Here is an 18,730-nt window from a genome sequence, read left to right as displayed (position 1 = left end):
TCTGACAATTACATGTTTTAGGTCTTTGCAGCTCCTCTAATTAAACACATGTGGACTGATTGTTCCCTGTAGTAACTTTCAACCACAGATGAAACTAAATGACAAAATTCTTGACATTCCACAAGCCTTTACTCGTGTATTAAAACAAGCCCCGCTTTCAAATACAACCCCCATGATAACTATAAAGAACCCCCATAAGCGAGGATAATGGACTCCAGGCCTGAAAAAGAAGCATGCTAATTTGCACATCCGCCAAGCACGAAACAAAGGGGAGTGAAGTGCAAAAACAAGGGAAAAAAAAGGTTATTTATTCCTTTTTTGGGCAGAAGATGCAGAAAAAACAAAGATGGAAGGAAAGTTGGCTGAGGCCATGATGGATGCTTAAAAGGAGAAGCGTACCACCAGTTGGATGTACGCAGGTTCAGTTCAGTTAAGCAGCATTAGAAAGAAATTAGGAAAAAAAAAAATTCTTTTTTTCCCTAAGGAGATTCAAAACATGCATTTTAGGAAAATAGTTAATATATTTTGTATTTTGAACAACTTGATATTATCTATTCAAATAAAAAAAATGTAGACACCCTATCAACTTTTTCTGTGTAGAAACACAAAAAATATGTAGATTTTTTATTGAATTTTAAGCTAGTACTTTTAATATACTTGCAGCACATTTTGTTCTTGTTCTTTTTTTTACGCCTTAAGAAAAAAAAAACTCTTTGAAAAACAGCAGGAGGCCCAAAATGTGGTTGGAAAGCCTCGGCATTTGTGGTCGACCGCTGCTTCTGATCGCTCCTCTTGTTTTCTGACCTGGACAACGTGCCAAGCAGTCATCTCTCCGACTTCAGAACAAGTCAGCATACAACCACATTCTTAGAAGCTCCCGTGTAAACACATATATTTGACCTAGACTGAATAGCCCTAATAATTTATATCTGAATTGCGTGATGTGGCATATTTTCAAACAAGTGAAAACCCTGGAAGTAAAAGTTATTACCGGTAGTCTTCTTTGATTAGAGCAGATGTTTCTACTCCTAGCAAAAGAAAGATTTCAATTTATCTTCCTGATTTATCCAACCGCTGTTTGGGGTTGATTAAATCAGCCAACACTCCTTCGTCACCATATATAGACAGGCCACCAGTGAAGTCTGCCAGTTTACGTAACACAGACGTCAGCAGCTAACCTGATAATAGCAAAATTATGCACACAGGTGGACCCCGCTGGAACAAATTCACAGGTATTACCTCTTCGCATTCGTAGAACACAAAACATTAAGATTGATTGGCCATAAAAGAGGAAATCCATCAAAGAAAGGAATGTTCTCCAACTTGGTGCTGGCACTGATTTTGCAACTAGTTCTGTTGAACTAGGTTGCTGAGGAAAAAAACACAAAGGAATAATTTACAGAGTAGTTGGAATTAAAGGTTTTATTTTTAATGAGGGGAGCTGGATTTAAACCCAAATAATAATAAAATAAAAGTTTGTATAAACGTGGGGAATCCCAGACTTCACTCACATGCAATGACCATCAGGAAACCAAACTGATGGTCCACTAAATGTTATGCAAAGGATGAAACAGAACAAAGTTTGCATGGCCAAATGGTACAGGAGATTAGCTAACTGATGATGTCATCAATAACAAATGGTAAACCGCCTGTGCTTACATAGCACCATTTCAAGTCAGGAAACTCCAAAGCACTTTACACTACTTTCTTTCAGTCAGACCTTCACACACTAATGGTGGTGAGCTCCGTCGTAGTCACAGCGGCGCACTGACCAGGAAGCTTTATGTCTTCATATTACATCCTCAGAACAAAAATGTAAAAAGCATAACCGAATCAGAAGGTTGCCTCCCAGTCAAATGGGTAAAGAAAAGCAAAACACATCAGAGTCGTCAACCAATTTAGATTTCCTTGTCAAATAGATATCAAGATCTAGATATTACTGCACAAAGAGGTCAGACTGACTGCCTGAACAAATAGCTCTGAAATACTACTGTCAACATCCTGAATGTCATATTTCACTTCAACAATAGGATTGACTAAAACGTTTCCTGCCATGAACTTTAGGTTCATTTGCATCGTGACAAACATCATCATGTTCTGATTTTTACCACTGTGATGTAGGTGTTCGTCATTGAGAGAAATCCAAACAACAAGCTGCACAAAAAGTCAAAGGAAGCAAAACAGTCGACGGAGGAAAGAAATCTTGTATGTAAAAAGAAACGAGTGAAACCAACCTCCATCTTATACCAGACTCAAGGGAACAGAATCTGGTCCTTTTTGGTCGATGTTGGGCGAATAGAAGTAAATGATGACAGTGAGCTCATGGCAGGTGATTTAACATTGGACAGGTGTTACCTATGGAAGCTGGAAATGTATGAAACTGGGAGAAGTGACAAAATGACAGCAATGAGACGGTTTAAATAATTGAACGGAGAGTTAAGTCTGCTTTTTTTAGTCCATAACAACAAAACTACCAGTTTCCCGCCGGTATACCCTGATTGAATGGGAGCTGAAATCAAAACACAGAACCAAATAGCACCAGGTTTAATGAACTAATGTCTCGAATGTTCATGTCGACACACAAGTCAACATCTAAATACTTTTCTATATACTTTCAAATAGTCTTTTTTTATATATATAATAGTGTAATAAGATCCCAAAGGAATCTCTAAAAACACAAAATCTCCAACTATCCTTCAAATTGGGTCCAAAAACTATCAAATTTAACAAGCAGATTTAACTTTGCAAGGTAAAAAAAAAAAGGATCACTTCTCTGGCCTAAAGTGGAAAAATTTTCACTTCCTAACATTTGTCTGCTCCCAGTTTTGGTTTCAAACAATGCTTTATTTGTAGCATCACATAAGTTAGAGGCTCAGACATTTTAAGAGTTATTTTGCAACGTTTACAAGTACTTTGTTGTTTTACAACTCAATATAAAAAATCTGACCAATAACTGTTTTTTTTTTTTTTTTTTTTAGTTCTTCAAGATTGGGGCTTGGTTTTTTTTTATTCAACTGTATTCAAGGCAGTGACTCACACAAAAAAAAGGATGAAAGAAAATCCCTTTACAGTGATGCGCATGAGGCTGATAGCTGGTGAAAAAATTACAACTTAAAATGTTTCTTTAAGGCATTGTCTGTTTTAACCCCTGTTTGTTATGCAATTCCTGCCACATTAAGTTGCTTTTCCTCTTTCACTTTACTATAAAGATCCCTGCAGCAGATGGCTCACAGAATAGCCTCAATGAATTAGTAAATCATGGGGAAAAAAAGCTGAGTTTAGTTCACTAAATCATTCCAAAAAAGAAAACTATTTACATTTATAAAAAAAAAAAAAAACACAGTGTCATTTAACATTATTTTTTATAACATTGGCAATTATGCCTTACAACCAATAAAAATCTATGGGTTATTTTTTTATTTGCAATAATAAGAGTCATTTTCATAGAGAAATGGTATATTATGGCCAGCAGACACTTCTCTGATGATCAATTCTCCATATTATATTATATAAATATTGCTTTAATGTCCTTAGTTTCTTTCTGTAACATAAACCCCACAGCTACGGCACTACATTGACAATAGAGACAGGGACCATGGTCCAGCCAGAATCTAAGAAAAGCTCCCAGAAGTGTTATAATCGGCATTATGCTTGGATTTTTTTGCACATGTGGACTGAGTGGCTTGTTAATGACATCTTATAAAAATTTCATTTGGCATATAAAGAAATATAATACGTTTATTTAAAGCGCCTTTCAAAACACACAATATTAAAAACAGTGGAGGAAGTCAGTGGATGTATTCAGTCTTGAACAGATGCATTTTTAGTCTCGATTTAAACAGAGGTAAAGCATCAGTATTGTAAATATCAGGAAGGAGTGAATTCCAGAGTATGGGAGCAGAGCAGCAGAAAGCTCTGCTCTTCATGGTGTTGAGGCTCAATAAGGTGGATGGAAGAGGAAAGTCTAGCTAGGAGGTAGCAATCTGTAGGATATCTGAGAGGTATGGGGGAGCAAGCTTATGGATGACCTTGAACGTGAACAGAGGGACTTTAAACTGAACTCTGAAGTTGAAAGGGAGCTGGTGATGCTCCTTTAAGGCTGGGGTGATGTGACAAAAGGATTTGGGGTTTGGGTTATTAAACAAGCCAATGAATTCTGGATCAACTGAAGCTTATGGGTGGGAATGCAAGAGATGATGAGGATAGAGAAAATAGAAAAGAACAGAAGCAGAGTACAGGGAAAGAGGGGACGGCGATGATAAATGTTTCATAGATGAAAAAAGGCAGAACAGGTAATGTCATTGATGTGGGAGGTGAATGAGAGAGTGCTAAAGGGAGGGAAGGGAATGATAGGGGAACTGTCAATTGAGAGAGATAAACTCAGTTTTGGGTAAAACTGATTTGGTTCCTATCAGGAGAGTTACTGTTTTGTTGCAGTTTGGTCTAAGGAAGCTAGAGGTGAAGCAAGCCTTAATTTCAGTAAGGCAGAAGGTGAGAGAGAATGGAGTATGGCTGATCAGATAGAGCTGGGTTTCATCCACATAACAATGAAAATTGATATTCAATTTCTGAAAGATGTTGCCAAGGGGCAGAAGGTAGATGATATAAAATAGGGGCCCCAGGACAGAGTCCTGAGGTACAGTGATTGTGACAAGGAATGGATCAGAGCACTAAAGCACTTAATTGATACGAACTGAGCTCATAGACAGAGATATGACTGGAAGCAGTGGAGTGGTGCATGGGTGATGCCGACTGAAGACTGAACTATTGTGAAGGACGTAGCGGGAATTTGTGTCAAAAGCATCACTCAGGTCCAGAAGGAGAAGATTAGAAAGGAGGCAGAAAAGTCTGCTGCCATTAAAAGTTGATTTGTGATTTTTATGAGAGCATTTTCATTGCTGTTGTGGGGGCGGAACCCAGACTGGAATCGTTCATAAAGATTATCACCAGCTAGATGGGAGTGAATTTTGGAGGCAACTTATTTCTAAATATTTTAGAAATACAAGATAAGTTAGAAATGGGCCGGAGGTTATCGCATTTTTTTTCAGTGTCAGAGTTATTGCTGCAGAAAATGGCTCATGTATTTGGTTCTTATTTTACCCATTGCATAAAATTCCATAACTGATGTTTTACTTTTTAAACCAAACTAAATGAACTTTTTAGCGATATTATAGATGTATCTGTAAATGTAGTTAAAAAAAACAACACTGCTGAAGTCATCTCACATCTATGGTTTACAAATAAAAATTAATTGAACTTTATTGATCTCCCAATGGAGAAATTTAACTCTGCATTTAACCCATTCCCTTAGGGAGCAGTGGGCTGCCATTGTGCGGCGCACGGGGAGCAGTGTGGGGTTAAGGGTCTTTACTCAGGGAGTGGGGCTTGAACTCAGCACCTCTGGATTCCAAGCACAATGCCCTAACCACTAGGCCACCTCTGTTAAACTGTGTAAATAGATATCTGTTAAGCACCTCAAATATAAATATCTCGTATCTTTTCATACATCTATAAACTGCCTGTGAATCCGTCAATGGAAAAGAGAAAATCCCCCATCCGTAAGGTAGAGAAAGTTCACAAAAATGTTGCTTACCCCGTTTTTATCCTTCAAAGACATGTCTAGATTAGTTACCAGGTTCCTAATTAGACGGACCGTTACTAAACCTTATGTTTGAGCAGATCTGAAAAATAACTGCGACTATTCATTTTGCAAGAGCTCAGAACTTCTATTTTCCTTTCTGAAAGTTTCACAATTTAGGTTTGTCAAGTGGTTCAGATCTTGTTCAGTCAGCCCCGAGAACCCAACTATTTCATCATGTTTATGTTATTACAGATAAAAACAAGAAATACTAGAAAATTTAATTGCAATATATAATCACCGAGACAGCCAACAATAACACACGGCAGCACTTCATGTGCGAATGTCTGCACTGTAAAGTGTCCAGCTGTTGGAAGAGCTTTGACTGAATGTACCCAAAGCATGTTTACTTTATCAGGTTGTTTAATCCAGTGTAAAACTTTGTCATTCAATATCACTTTAAGACATCACAATTAAAATTTTAATCGGATGTGGGGAATTCGCACTGTAAATACTTTCTCAATCTTAAGTCCAAAAGTATTAGCTTATCTCACCATTTTTCTTGAAGCAATCAGTAAAAGCTGCAATAAATATCAAATTATTTCATCAGGTCTGTGTGATGCAGATAAACCGAGAAGCGAGCAGATTTAAACAGACTATTTATTATGTCAGAAGGAAGCCAACAGACTGTGAATCAAACATGACTGAAACGAAAACAAAGGGAACAGGTCATGAGAACATGGACCCCCACTGGAGCAGATCAACAGGAGCTTGCAACACATACTAGTCTGCAGAGTCAGACATTAAAAAAAAACCCACAAAGACACATATATAGGGTGTCTACAATAAAAACATGAAGATGAAAGAAGCAAGCATGAGTAGCAGACAAAAACACAAGTATGTCCGATAAAGGTGACTCTCTAGCATAAGCACTTCCTGTGTGGGTTTGCCTGCAGGACATCCCCCTTCCACCACAGATTCTCTTAAAAAGCTTTAACAAAAAGTCAATTCATGCAAGGTTTGAGGCACGAGACCTTGCATGAACTCTCCCTCAGCACGGATATCACAATAATGCTTTAAAAGACACTACTGATTTGTAACTAAACTGGGAAGCGGCACCACAGCGGACAGTAGTTTTACAAGATTGATCGTTATTACATAAATGAATCCCAGAGTTCATACAGTCCCGTGGAGCTGAGACTGTCCACAGCATCTGTGAAATGGATTTAATGAGCAGTTTGATTCAATAAAACAGTGCTGATTTCCTTCAAATTAACTGTTAGAAAAGCAGCAGGTCTTTTTTTTTTTTTACTTGGAAAACTGTAATTTTAAGAGGACAGTTTGCCAGACTATATAAAAAGTCAAGCCAATACAAGAAAACGGCTCCCTATTGAAAAAAAAAGGAAAATACAGAGTACAGTGTGGTTTCAGGACAGAATAAAAAGGTTTCCAACATTTTTTTTTTACAGGAAACTATTCAACTATTTATATCTATTATAATCATAACAACTTATTTTTCAAGTATTATTTCTTGCATTCAAGACAAACCAACAATTGCACAGAGACACACTTTATCTCACAAACACTTATAAATCAATCTTTTAGATTGTGCATTAACTCATTTTGGGACCTCATAAAGGTTTTTTGGGATCACAGGCTAATAATAATAAATGCAATAATTAAATAAATCAGGCAAAGTTGGAACAAACTGAGACTGAATTGAAACTTTTAATATTACAGCTCTAATTTATTATTTTGTTTATATGCATCTCCTCCTTCGACAACATCTTACGACAGGTGGAAAGGTGATCCTCATTGCCACAAAAAGGTGTGAATGTTTTCCTTCTGACTGTGAGCAGATTGCAGTCTTAAGACTTATTCGCTGCGTTCTAAGTGAGAAGTGGGTCAGGCCAGTAGATCAGAAGCCAGCATGGAGCAGCAGGCTCAGGGATGAGCCACGTAGAGACTGCTGGTTTGAGTTAACGAGCAATATGGGAACAGAGAGAAGAGAGATTTGTCGTCTAGACAAACAACTGAAAGATGCATGTCTTTAATAAAGGCTTGCATTTTACATCTTAAGACGTTTTCTGAATCTATTTTTAACATGCATCTTGTGGGTAGAACAGCAATGACTGTCAGAAAACAGCAAACAGATCTGGTTCCAATAAGGATGTGATTATCCTTTTAGATGAGATTCAGGTCCCTTGTTAATAACAAATGATAATTATAACAATGGTAGCATGAAAACTATGCTACTATATTTTCCGGACTGTAATCCCCTACTTTTTCCCACGCTTTAAGCCATGCAGCCTATGCTAAGATGCGGCTTTTCTGTGGATTTGTCTTTATCCGACAGGTGACAAAAGTCAAAGTTGGTAAACGAAGAAGAAAGACACGATGGAGAACAAATGTCCCAAATTCACACATTTGAATATTTATTTGCTGCATTAAGCTGTCGAATCAATGAAGAGACAGTGTGCAACTCCTGCAGATTTGAAATAAAGAGCTGAAGAAGCACCATCCTCTAGAAAAAGCTCTTACGGCCACAAGCCAACAAGCAATCGGGAGCTAGGGGTGATACGTAGAGCTCCCCCTACAGGTTTGGTGGGGGACAGATCAGTGACTTATGCCCCAGTGTGGCTTACACATATATGTACGTCTCCAGTTTTTCAAAAAACTGGTGTGGGTGAGGCCCTATACTCCAGACAATACGGTAGATCTTAAGTTCAGAGTACAGAGAAGATCAAAATAAATGTTCCATCTCTTCCATAGATTCCCTTGAATCCAGTTAGACTGAGCAATACCAGAAACACATGTCTATTTTTTTAGCGGATGCATACAGCCAATGAAAGGATTTGTTTATCTATTGCGTGCAGCACCATGAGGTGATACTGGATTCAACCACTCTGGAGGTCAGAGCAGACATGGAGCTGGATAGCTGCCATTACAATACGCTAAAAAACTTTAAACATCTTTACTTTTTGTTGATAGGGAATCCTATCAGACATATAAGATGCAATAAACTGCTAAAGGTTATTTATCCAAGATGAAATGTATTAAAAGTGCAGCTTTACTTGAGAACTATGCCTCCATAAAAAAGAAACTTTTCATCATTTGATTAAACATGTGCAAAGCTGCTTCCTGACTTGGATGAAAGGAATGTGAGGCTGGACTTGTAATTGTAATGCATGGGGGGGCTTCCTGTCCCGCTGCAGAATAGTGAGGAGGGAAAAAAGCCTTAAAACAAGAAGTGCCATTAGTTGCAGTCAAGTAACAATACACCCCACAATGTTCATACAAATAAAATAAATTAAGTTAAATTAAAACCCTACAAGCATCCTAGTCCCAGAAAACATTCTTTAAAGTTTTTTTGTTTTATCTTTTATGAAATTAAATATTGAGTGAAATCTACAAAAAAAAAATAAATAAATAAAACAATCCTCCATATTCATCTAGACTTGAAAAACTCAAAATCAAATCCCACACTTTCTAATACGGTGAAGTAAAAAAAAAAAAGAAACAAATGCAAAGCGTTACAATAGCATCTGTGAGAAACAAAGGAGAGGAAAATGTGGATATATGGCAAAATCTCACAAACACCTAATTTTACATCATCATTGTCATTAAATCAAACATCTAAATCACATCACTTGATTATCATTTCCCACTTAGAACAGGAGCAAAGCTGTCAACCAGACGAGACGGAGCAAAGTACATGTTTTGGGAAAGCTGAGTTCTTTTAGTGTTTGCAGAAAAATGCTAAATAAGTCTTTAGAGAAAGGTTTGATTATCATTTTTGAACAAGCATAAAAAAAGACAATATATTATAAAATCCTCTATAAAATGGAAGAAAAAAAAAAATCTGGAATATATGTATTGTTTTCCAGACATACGGCTCTTGAAATCACTATTCCAAATTAATACATGTTATTAAACCTAAAAGTACATGCTGTCAAGGGAGCGTGTGGAAGTTTTGTTCCACTGCTTCTTCGGTTCATGGCATAATTTCCCGTCCACTTCCTTCAGTATTAATCAGCAGTGGGAGATTTGGAACCATAAAGTGATCTCTATGTCATGTATTTGTTCTGCCCAGCCAATGAACCAGGTTATGTCCAATCTGCACATTGAATTAAATTGTGCAGATTGGACTTAACTGGTTCAGTGGCTGGGCTGAAGAAATACATGACATAGGCTGTGCCTGAATGTCCGCCCTAACCCCTACATCCCTATCTCACTACATAAGGCCGGGATCATATAGTGGACTTTATAGCAAACTCGGTTAACTGACCATTTGGACTGATGATCACTACTTTTCACTACCTGTTGGTCATGTGACTCCTCCTTCCCGCAGGGTGTCTGCACCATCTTTGGTATTTACTACAACAAATCCCATAATGCTTTGCGAGGTTCTGAAAAGAGCATGAATTCTGTATTTATCATCTTTGATGCTAGTATATTGATGTGTATAATTAACCACAAAAAAATGTATTAGAGGGAAAAAATGGTAGGAGTGGACAATGATTGGGTAAGGGTGGCCATAGCCACCCCTGGCCCCCCAATCTAGCTCCGCCCCTGTTTTAGGGGTTTGCCCCAATTCACTCCCTTCATGGAAACAGAGAAAAGGGAGAGAACATGGGGCTGCAGTAGGTAAAAATAGATCAAGGTTAGTATGCATAGCTTTACGCAATAAAAACTACAAATGTGGTGATCAATGACCATGGCCTGGATTGACTGACTGACTGAACAAACAGTGAAGGGAGGAGCCAGATTTGGGTTTAAACGGCCAAATCTGAGTAGTGTCAATAAAGCAGAATCACTACAGAGACAGGATGTGAGAGATTTTAATCCCACAGGAAAAGTTTCCCTTAATCCATATCTAATTTGACAACCTTCTCTAATGCACAGCCACTAATTCACCGCGATCCGCCCCCCTCCGGCCGGTTTCAAACATCTGGCCTGCTAAAAGGAGGAAAAGAAAGTGTTTCCCAGCTCGCCTAGCCCTCCGTGCGGCTAATGCTATGTAGCATCAACATCATCTCACACAGAGACTCGGCCTGGACCAGAGAGATCCGCTAACCCCGCAGCGGCACAACACTTACCAGCCTTCTCATGGTCGTATCCGACGACGGTGAAATAGTCAGCCAACCTAGCCATGTCTGCTGATCTTCCCGAGATATACCAACACAATTCAGCATTTTCCCCCCTTCCAGAGAACAGCCATGTTTGACAGGAGGAGCGGCAGTGCGCATGCGCGCGGGGAGCTGGGATCCATCCATGGGCGTGGGCCCTTTCAGTTTACAAACATATCTAAAAAAAAACAAAAAAAAAACAAATGTTTAACATCCAGTGTTTATGCAGCAGCAACTCGGGAATATCAGTTCTAATCTTAGACAGCAGATGGATTGAGGGACAGGTATAAAACAAAAATAACAAGATATATGTGAATTATAAATGCAGATTCCACATATCAAAATATATAATAAAATAGCTGCATTAAAGTTAAAGGCCTTATAGTAGCTTTCACTGTGAAGCATTTTTTCTAATAAATGAACAAATATATTTAAAAAAAATAGATGAGTCCAATTAACTAAACAGGAGAGGCTTTAAGAAGAGTTTTGTATGTCTGTATGGAAGGCAGCAAAAACTAAAATTAAGTTTAGTTTTAAGTGTAAAACAGTTCAAACTCACTGTTTCTTGTTGCTTTATCTTTAGACTAAAATTAAAAGAAACTATAGAGAGTTACAAACAAGATCACGATTTACATTGAAATGGACTATCATAACATCATAAATGCTGCAACAGAGAAAGGGAAAAATTACCAAGTAAAAGCTTTTCCAGCCTGGGGAAACTTGTCTGTCACAATCATTTTTTTTTTAGAATAAGCAACTAAAAGAGAAATAAATGAGTGCAACCATGCAACTGAGAAACGGATGGATGGATGGATGGATGGATGGATGGATGGATGGATGGATGGATGGATGGATGGATGGATGGATAAAGGAGGGATGGATAAAAGATTGGATAGATAAAGGATGGATGGATGTTGGATGGGTGGAAGGGCAGATGGATGTTGGATGGTTGGATGGACGGATGGACAGATAAAGGATGGATGGATGGTGGATGGGTGTGATGGCAGATGGATGGATGGATGGATGGATGGATGGATGGATGGATGGATGGATGCGATGGGATGGATGGATGGATGGATGGAAGGTGAATGGATAGATGGATGGATGGATGGATGGATGGATGGATGGACGGATGGATGGATGGATGCGAGAGGGGATGGGTGGATGGATGAATGGATGGATGGGTTGATGGATGGATGGATGGATGGATGGATGGATGGATGGATGGATGGACGGATGGATGGGTTGATGAATGGATGGATGGATGGATGGATGCGAGAGGGGATGGGTGGATGGATGAATGGATGGATGGATGGATGGATGGATGGATGGGCAAGTCAGTGAAATTATGTAAAGTAAACAAATCTAAAGCAATCTTTCAGCAATAAAATGTTAACTTCTCAATTTCCATTACCAGATGTCTTCACTTTATCCCAACTCCGATAATACAAAACGCTCCCTTTTGTGGATCAATCAAAGATAAACTCCTGGGTTAGAACAAAATATTGAAGAGGAATGAAAAACAGGACAAGCTGTCACCAGGTATAACACGTGGGTATTAGCTCATGAGTGTGAGACAAATACACCAAGCAGCAACAATAGCAGGAACCCAGCGAGATATTTCCCTCAGTCATCGTCTGTGTTTTCAAAAGCTCTTGAAATTCCTGGACAATGCTTGTGTTTACAAGAAAAAAAAAAAACAGAGGCAGTGAAGAAGAGTAATCGACAGGATAACATGGATAACACAGAAGATAACTGTGTTTTTCTTGAGAAAAAAGGATGGCTCATGACAGGTTTACCGTAATTAAAAAGGTATCTACTTATATTAACAAACCTGTTTAGGAAATCTGGTATGATTGATCAACTTTATGTTCCCTATGCCCTCGATTTCCCAGTCATTGTCGAAATAAATAAGCTAATAATAATAATACATATTTAAACAACCTGTCAGTCGAATTCCGCCTTCTTCTTGCTATAAAAGGAGTCAAAATGCAACAGAAGAATTTTATTGTCATGATTGCACCATCTCTTGTCATAAGCTCTGGTGAGGGGATTACTGATCTGCTGGAGTCAATTAGCATAACAAAGTGGTTACAAAACATTTTAGTTCTGACATTGCATGTGTTTGCCATTTATGTATTTTTCTGGAGTTTAAAAATATGACACCACCAGTGGAATGGGGTCGCATGAGAATATAAATAAACTCATAAGGATTTCATTATGATAGAAGGATGTGAATAGGAATCTTGATATACCGCAGAAGGAATGTCAACTGTGGAGTGAACCTTACTTCATAGGTTTTCTTCACGGTTCAACAAAGCGAAAGCAAAATCAAAACTGAAAGATTTACTTACACCATGCTTTGTGGAAATTTCTACAGCGGAATTTCTATACTGTTAAAACCAAAAGGTTTTTTTCTCCTCTGGTTTTTACAGCATTTCTTAAACTACACCTGAGGGTACATGTGTGGGATAAAAAAAAAAAGAAAAAGAAAGAAATCATGCACATATTTTGGAGTTTTATAGATTTCTTTATAACATGAACACTTTCATTTTTAATTTTACGGGGCTCTGATATTCTATTTCCTACATTCTGTGTCACTTTTAAACATAAAGCTTTATTATAAAATGTATGTTTTAGGAAGGACCACATAAAGGAGTAAAAATCCATGAAAAAAACGGATCTAATGTCCTTTTTAATCATCACCCAGCAGATTTTGTTTCTCAATGTAACTAAACCTAATTCCACTTGTTCTAAAACCATAATAATCTAAACTATTTAAAAGGAAAAATGATAAGCAATGCATCAGGAGCTGTCATTCAACTTACAACAGATTTATAATTGTAAAATTCCATTTCTTTTTTCCCTCTTTTCATCCCAAGTGTTCCAAAGTAAATATTTGCACTGTCCAAACAAATATATTGAGTTTATTGTATTTACAGTCGGGCATTCTTATTATATTAATGAGTAACGTAATACTTTTCTCATGTTCATTGTCATCTGGGTTTTCAGGTTCTCGTGGACTCTGCTGGTGTCAGGGAGTGCCCTGGAAAGCCGAGGATGGGAACATTCCTCAAAAGTTTTTTCATTTGTTGCCAGAAAGACTGAAAGGAGCATAAAAAAAGAGAATATTAATATAATTGATCAATATACCATATAAATGTTTTGATCATAGGTTGCAAGCATTTTGTATTGATTTGAGTGTTGCATTTGACTCATTATTTATTTTAAATGTTGTGTTATATAAGCCTGCACAGAAAGTAGGTTAGGGGATAAATAATGAAAAACAGGATACAATACGGACTTTTCTTTAGTTTTGTTTAACATATGATTTTGATTGACATTCCTACACGTATCCCCCACCCTGTGTTGCTGAACATGAACAGCAGAGCAGTTAAGTGCTTTGAATGGGGTGGGGTAAAGGATGAGACAGCGCGTGTCGATCACTGAGCCCCTCCCACCCTCTGTAAGTGTATAAAGGCGGCCGGTCTGCTGTGTAGAGACTAATAGCAGAGTGACACAGCTGCCTTAAAGAAGCAAAAATAAACCTGAAGAAAAACCTGTGGAGTATTCTTTTATTGGTGACTTTGGAAGAAGAGCTTTCTAATCCACCTGAGCTGAACTACAGGTATGTGTGATTTGCTTTGCAGGAAAACACATTGCTGTTGTATTGCTGTGATGCCAGCTAATGGTTTTATCCTTACTTCTTGTGTTTTTTGAGGTCAAGGCACTAGTGTTGAGGCAAGAACAGGTTATCTGTCTGGTTATATAAGCAGTTCAGCTCTAAATGTGTGTTAGTCTGTGAGGTAATTGCCTCCAAGACTGCAAATAAAACAGGATTAGTTCATTGTTATTATTCATTTATCTAAATGTTGTAAATGAAACTTGCAGATTGCACATTTTGCTGCACTTCTGCTGCGTCTATTTCAGACCATGTCCTTCAAATTGCTGGCCAAATGCCCAAAGCATGGTTGCAGATTTACTTAACCTAGCAAATTCTGACCTTGGCTTAACTTTCTAAATAAATGAATGATATGTGCAAATAACTTGCCTTTTGGACTCTTGTGTAAGAAAACATAACACAGTTTCTCATGGAATACTTTAAGTTGTAGTTTTCCATTCAAAGAGGGACAGTAAGGATATGTCAGCAGCTAAATATTAAATTCAGCCATAACTATTTAACTAACCAAACTTTTTTTTTTCTCTCCTTCTCTCTTCTTGCCACAGGAGCCAAAATGAAAACGATCTTCCACTCCTTCCTCTATTGCTGCCTGCTGGCTTCAGTAGCGCACTGTGTGGAACTTGAGGTGAATCCCGTGTTGAAAAAAAGGTGAGTCAACTTCAAATCAGTTCATACTGTAATAATAATAATAATGTTTCTGGCTGAAGTTTTGTGCCAAGAATCATCCTCTCCAAAACTAATGGTGTTTTTCCCCTCCTCTCCTCTTGCAGACTAAGCATATGGCTCGGGAGCAGACTGAGACGGGATCTTGAAAGTGTTGCAGTAGAGAAGACAACAGAGTCAGAATCCTTTGTTAGACCAGAGGACATCAGGGATACCTTGTTGCCACATTCCAGGTAAGAAATGAATCATCTAATCAAAGCTAGAAAGCAACCCAACTGAACAGGTCCACCTTAGAGGTTGAAAAGTGATAGCGGATTAACATTCTGTCTTCTCTCTGTCTCTAGCACTGACATTAAAATCCGAACCAAGAGGTCCAAAGGTTGCGTGTTGGGTACCTGTACAGTGCATGACCTAGCACACCGCCTACAACAGCTCAACAACAAAAAGCTGAAGACCGGCGCCCCTATTGACAAGATGAGCCCTCAGGGATACGGCCGGAGGCGCAGGTCTGTTCCAGAGAGGCAACTCTCCCTGAAGGTGGAGAAAGGCAGGTTGAGACCAGTGTGGAGGCTGAACGACTCACAAGTACACAAGCTTGAGGCTCTACTGAGAAGGACATGAGAAGGACTCTAAAAGAAGAATTGGGAGCAAAAAGCAAGGGAGTTGGACTCCCTAGTGTGTGTCCCTTTCTGCTTGGCTTTGAAATTCTCTAAATGCCTCTAAAAGACTCTCGCCAAGTTACTCCAGCACATTCGTTCCAAAAAGGAGGACTGAGTCAGAGTGAATCTGGTTGCAGTCGTATTGGGATGCTAGAACTGTAAACAGCTGGCTCAAAGACACTGAATGGCACAGTGTGGAGCTACAGGTGCTGCTTTCTGTGTGGTGGTGAAAATGTGATGAGTTCAGATGCCTGTGTGCACATCCTAAAAGAGGGAATCTTCTACTAACCTATTCCTCAAGGCCTAGACTTTGAAAAGTGCCATCCTCGAAGGACTACACCACCATGTTCCATTAGACTGCTAATAATGGCTTGCACTTTTCCTTTTGAACTTAAGCAAAATGAATCATTAAGAAAGAAATCATTATCATTATGCCTAAAGAGCTTTAATGCTCTTCATTTATATCATGTTTTGGACACTGTATGAGAGAAAATGCCTTAGATTATGGGAGCTATGTGCCAATCCATACTGGATTTAACTATACTTGAAAATGCATTTGTTTGTAAAAAAAGAAATCAAAACAAAAACATGTGCAATCTTTTTTTATTGCAGATATTTGTGTGTGTGTATATATGAATTCCTTTATTTAAATATTATATAGAGGTTACATTAAAGTCCTTATGCAGATAAAGCTATTTTTGTACAGAAAGATTTATATAAATATATATATATATATATAGAGAGAGAGAGATGGGCATTGTAGCTATTTGTCATCATTCCTTTGCAAACTGTGGTAAATGGATGTGTTTTAAAGGTATGTTATTTTATATTTGTAAATGTATTTTATTTTATTTGTGTCTTTCAATAAACCTTTTGCATACAAAACCTAAACCCTGCTTAGATGCTCTTTACTCTTTAGGACATTCTCTTGTCGAGGGGAAAAACACAGAACACCTGGTCCCTGTTAAGGTCTAACAGATTCTCATTAGACTAAAACCAACCCTTCCTCACACAACATTCTCCCATTTCAACCCCCCCACCCCATAAGAAGGGCAGACAGGTTGCGGGGCACACATTCCTGATAAGTTTAAGTCATATTTGCTGGCTCGCCCCACACCACAGAGCAGCCCTAAAGCCATCAAGGGGAGGCTGAAGATTTAGCTCCATCTGTGTTCAATGGTGCGCGGTTTTGGACACAAGAAGGTTCAGACAGAGGGGGGTTCCGGTCCAACATTCCTCTGCAAGCATCACAGGGACGATGAAACTGTTTGATGAAACTGATGAAACTGTACCCCCTATGATGAATTTAAACTGGCTTTTAGTGAAGGATAATTACTGTAAGACAAGTCCTTATAGTCAAAATGAAGGAAAAGAAAATTCTTACTGAACCTTATCTTTTTAATGCACAGAGGTGTATTGGTTTACTGATTCGTTTTCAGTGGGGAGAAGGTTTCAGTCATACAGCCTGCTCTTTTATATACTGTAAATGTGATCCCTGTCGCCCTCTAGAGCCATTAGATCAGAAACTAGCACTGCTTAAATTTTCTCAGAACACAAAGGTCAGATGAGAATCAATACTTGAATCATCTTGGTGGTTGTTTACTAGTTTAGAGCTTCATCCTTTCATGAATTATCTTTGAAAAATATCATCTTCCGTATAAGGTTGCTATTACCATGAAAAACTGTCTTGAAATAATCAGGGAATTCATTCATAGTGCAATGGAAGTATGTGGAAACAAAGTCTTTATAGAGCACAAATAGAGCCCAAAGAGTTTGAAGGACTACAGGTGTGACCATTTTTCATAATGCTTATTTAAAGCTGGGGGGAAAAAAAAGTTTTCTCCAGATATGTTTAAATCCACCCCCAAAATAACAACCTTTTGTTTTTTTTAATGCAAACTCAAAATTTACAGTTCAAATCCAGGGAGAAAATATGAGAAAAGCTCTTTTGAAGGATTTTATATATGCAGATGCATCCAAAGGGCTCAGCCTTCCTTTAAATATTTTATGTTCTCTCCATTTGTAGGATCAGTCAACCAAACCACTGAAACATGCTTGAGGAAAATTAAACGCAGCAGCAAAACAACTGCGACATCTAGTGGTACGTTTGAGCATTTGCAACTTATATTTCCTGAATGACATATAGTCAAGTGGGAAAAGACAGAAACAATCTTACTTATGTGTGTATATTCCAACTATGATAGTCTTTCTTCTTCAATAATTCAATGAGCTAGTGACAGTGATGCTTTGATCTGATCGCAAAACTAATTAGTTATGGTCAGGAGATTATATATTCCCTACATTCCAGGTCTTATTGCATGTTAACAGTCTTTTATCCATTATACACTGCAAGGCTAACAAGGATCATTAGCAAAGTCATTCTTTAACTGATCTTTACAATTGGATATTGGTTTAATCATTTACAAGCCGAGCCTTAATAGTAATCATTTTGAAAAAATCTACTTAAACTTTTGTTGAGATTTTATGTGAGAGACTGACAAAAATAGCTTAAAATAATACCCTTAATAAATTAAAATGTGAAAAGTTTGACATTTTTATTACAAATCTTTTTTTTTTGATAAACAAAGCCAACTGATATCCTGTAGACATGACCTAACCAGTATAAAGAACCACCTCGTCTAGTCAAGCTGTTTGATTATTAATAAACATTAATGTAGTAATTGTTTTAATCCATGCCGATTACAAGAATAAATTGATTGTTTATAAATAGAGTAGTGATACCATATAGGAAAATTATTTTTGAAGGAAGCAATTGCTAACAAAAGCCCGATCATTCTCACCATGACACAGCAACATTTCCCGATTAGTATTATACACTACAACTTGACTTTACAATGCAGCATTATAACTGCAAAGACTTGTGCAATAACTAATGTGCAATCACTGTTCAATATCCTGTGCAGTAATCTTGTTAAAGGTACCTTCTTTGGACTATTGAGCCGATGTGACAAGTGAATTTCTCCACCGTAAGATCAAAAAAGTCTACCTTATCTTATTA

At 37.9% G+C, this 18,730-nt stretch overlaps 2 protein-coding genes across 5 annotated transcripts in view; one reads left to right on the top strand and one right to left on the bottom strand.

Annotated features, from left to right (window-relative positions):
* The window catches only part of sbf2 (SET binding factor 2), a 124,245-nt gene extending 113,412 nt beyond the window's left edge, over positions 1 to 10,833 (bottom strand). For all 4 annotated transcript variants that reach the window (XM_038297724.1, XM_038297726.1, XM_038297725.1 and 1 more), the window contains exon 1: positions 10,678 to 10,833. In XM_038297724.1, coding sequence (XP_038153652.1) covers positions 10,678 to 10,732 — 55 coding nt within the window. In that variant the 5' untranslated portion in view covers positions 10,733 to 10,833. The remainder of the gene's footprint in view (positions 1 to 10,677) is intronic.
* A 3,379-nt stretch (positions 10,834 to 14,212) lies between these two features.
* On the top strand, positions 14,213 to 16,602 carry adma (adrenomedullin a). The gene is made up of 4 exons (XM_038297711.1): positions 14,213 to 14,335; positions 14,935 to 15,037; positions 15,160 to 15,285; positions 15,397 to 16,602. The coding sequence occupies exons 2-4, from the start codon at positions 14,943 to 14,945 to the stop codon at positions 15,671 to 15,673; spliced, it is 498 nt and encodes a 165-aa protein (XP_038153639.1). The 5' UTR covers positions 14,213 to 14,335; positions 14,935 to 14,942; the 3' UTR covers positions 15,674 to 16,602.
* Positions 16,603 to 18,730: the final 2,128 nt, after the last annotated feature.

The sequence above is a fragment of the Cyprinodon tularosa genome, unplaced genomic scaffold (genome assembly GCF_016077235.1).
Source record: "Cyprinodon tularosa strain WSP-4 unplaced genomic scaffold, ASM1607723v1 ctg395, whole genome shotgun sequence".
NCBI lineage: Eukaryota > Metazoa > Chordata > Actinopteri > Cyprinodontiformes > Cyprinodontidae > Cyprinodon > Cyprinodon tularosa.
Note: the sequence above shows the minus strand (reverse complement) of the source record. Positions and strands in the feature narration are given on the sequence as shown.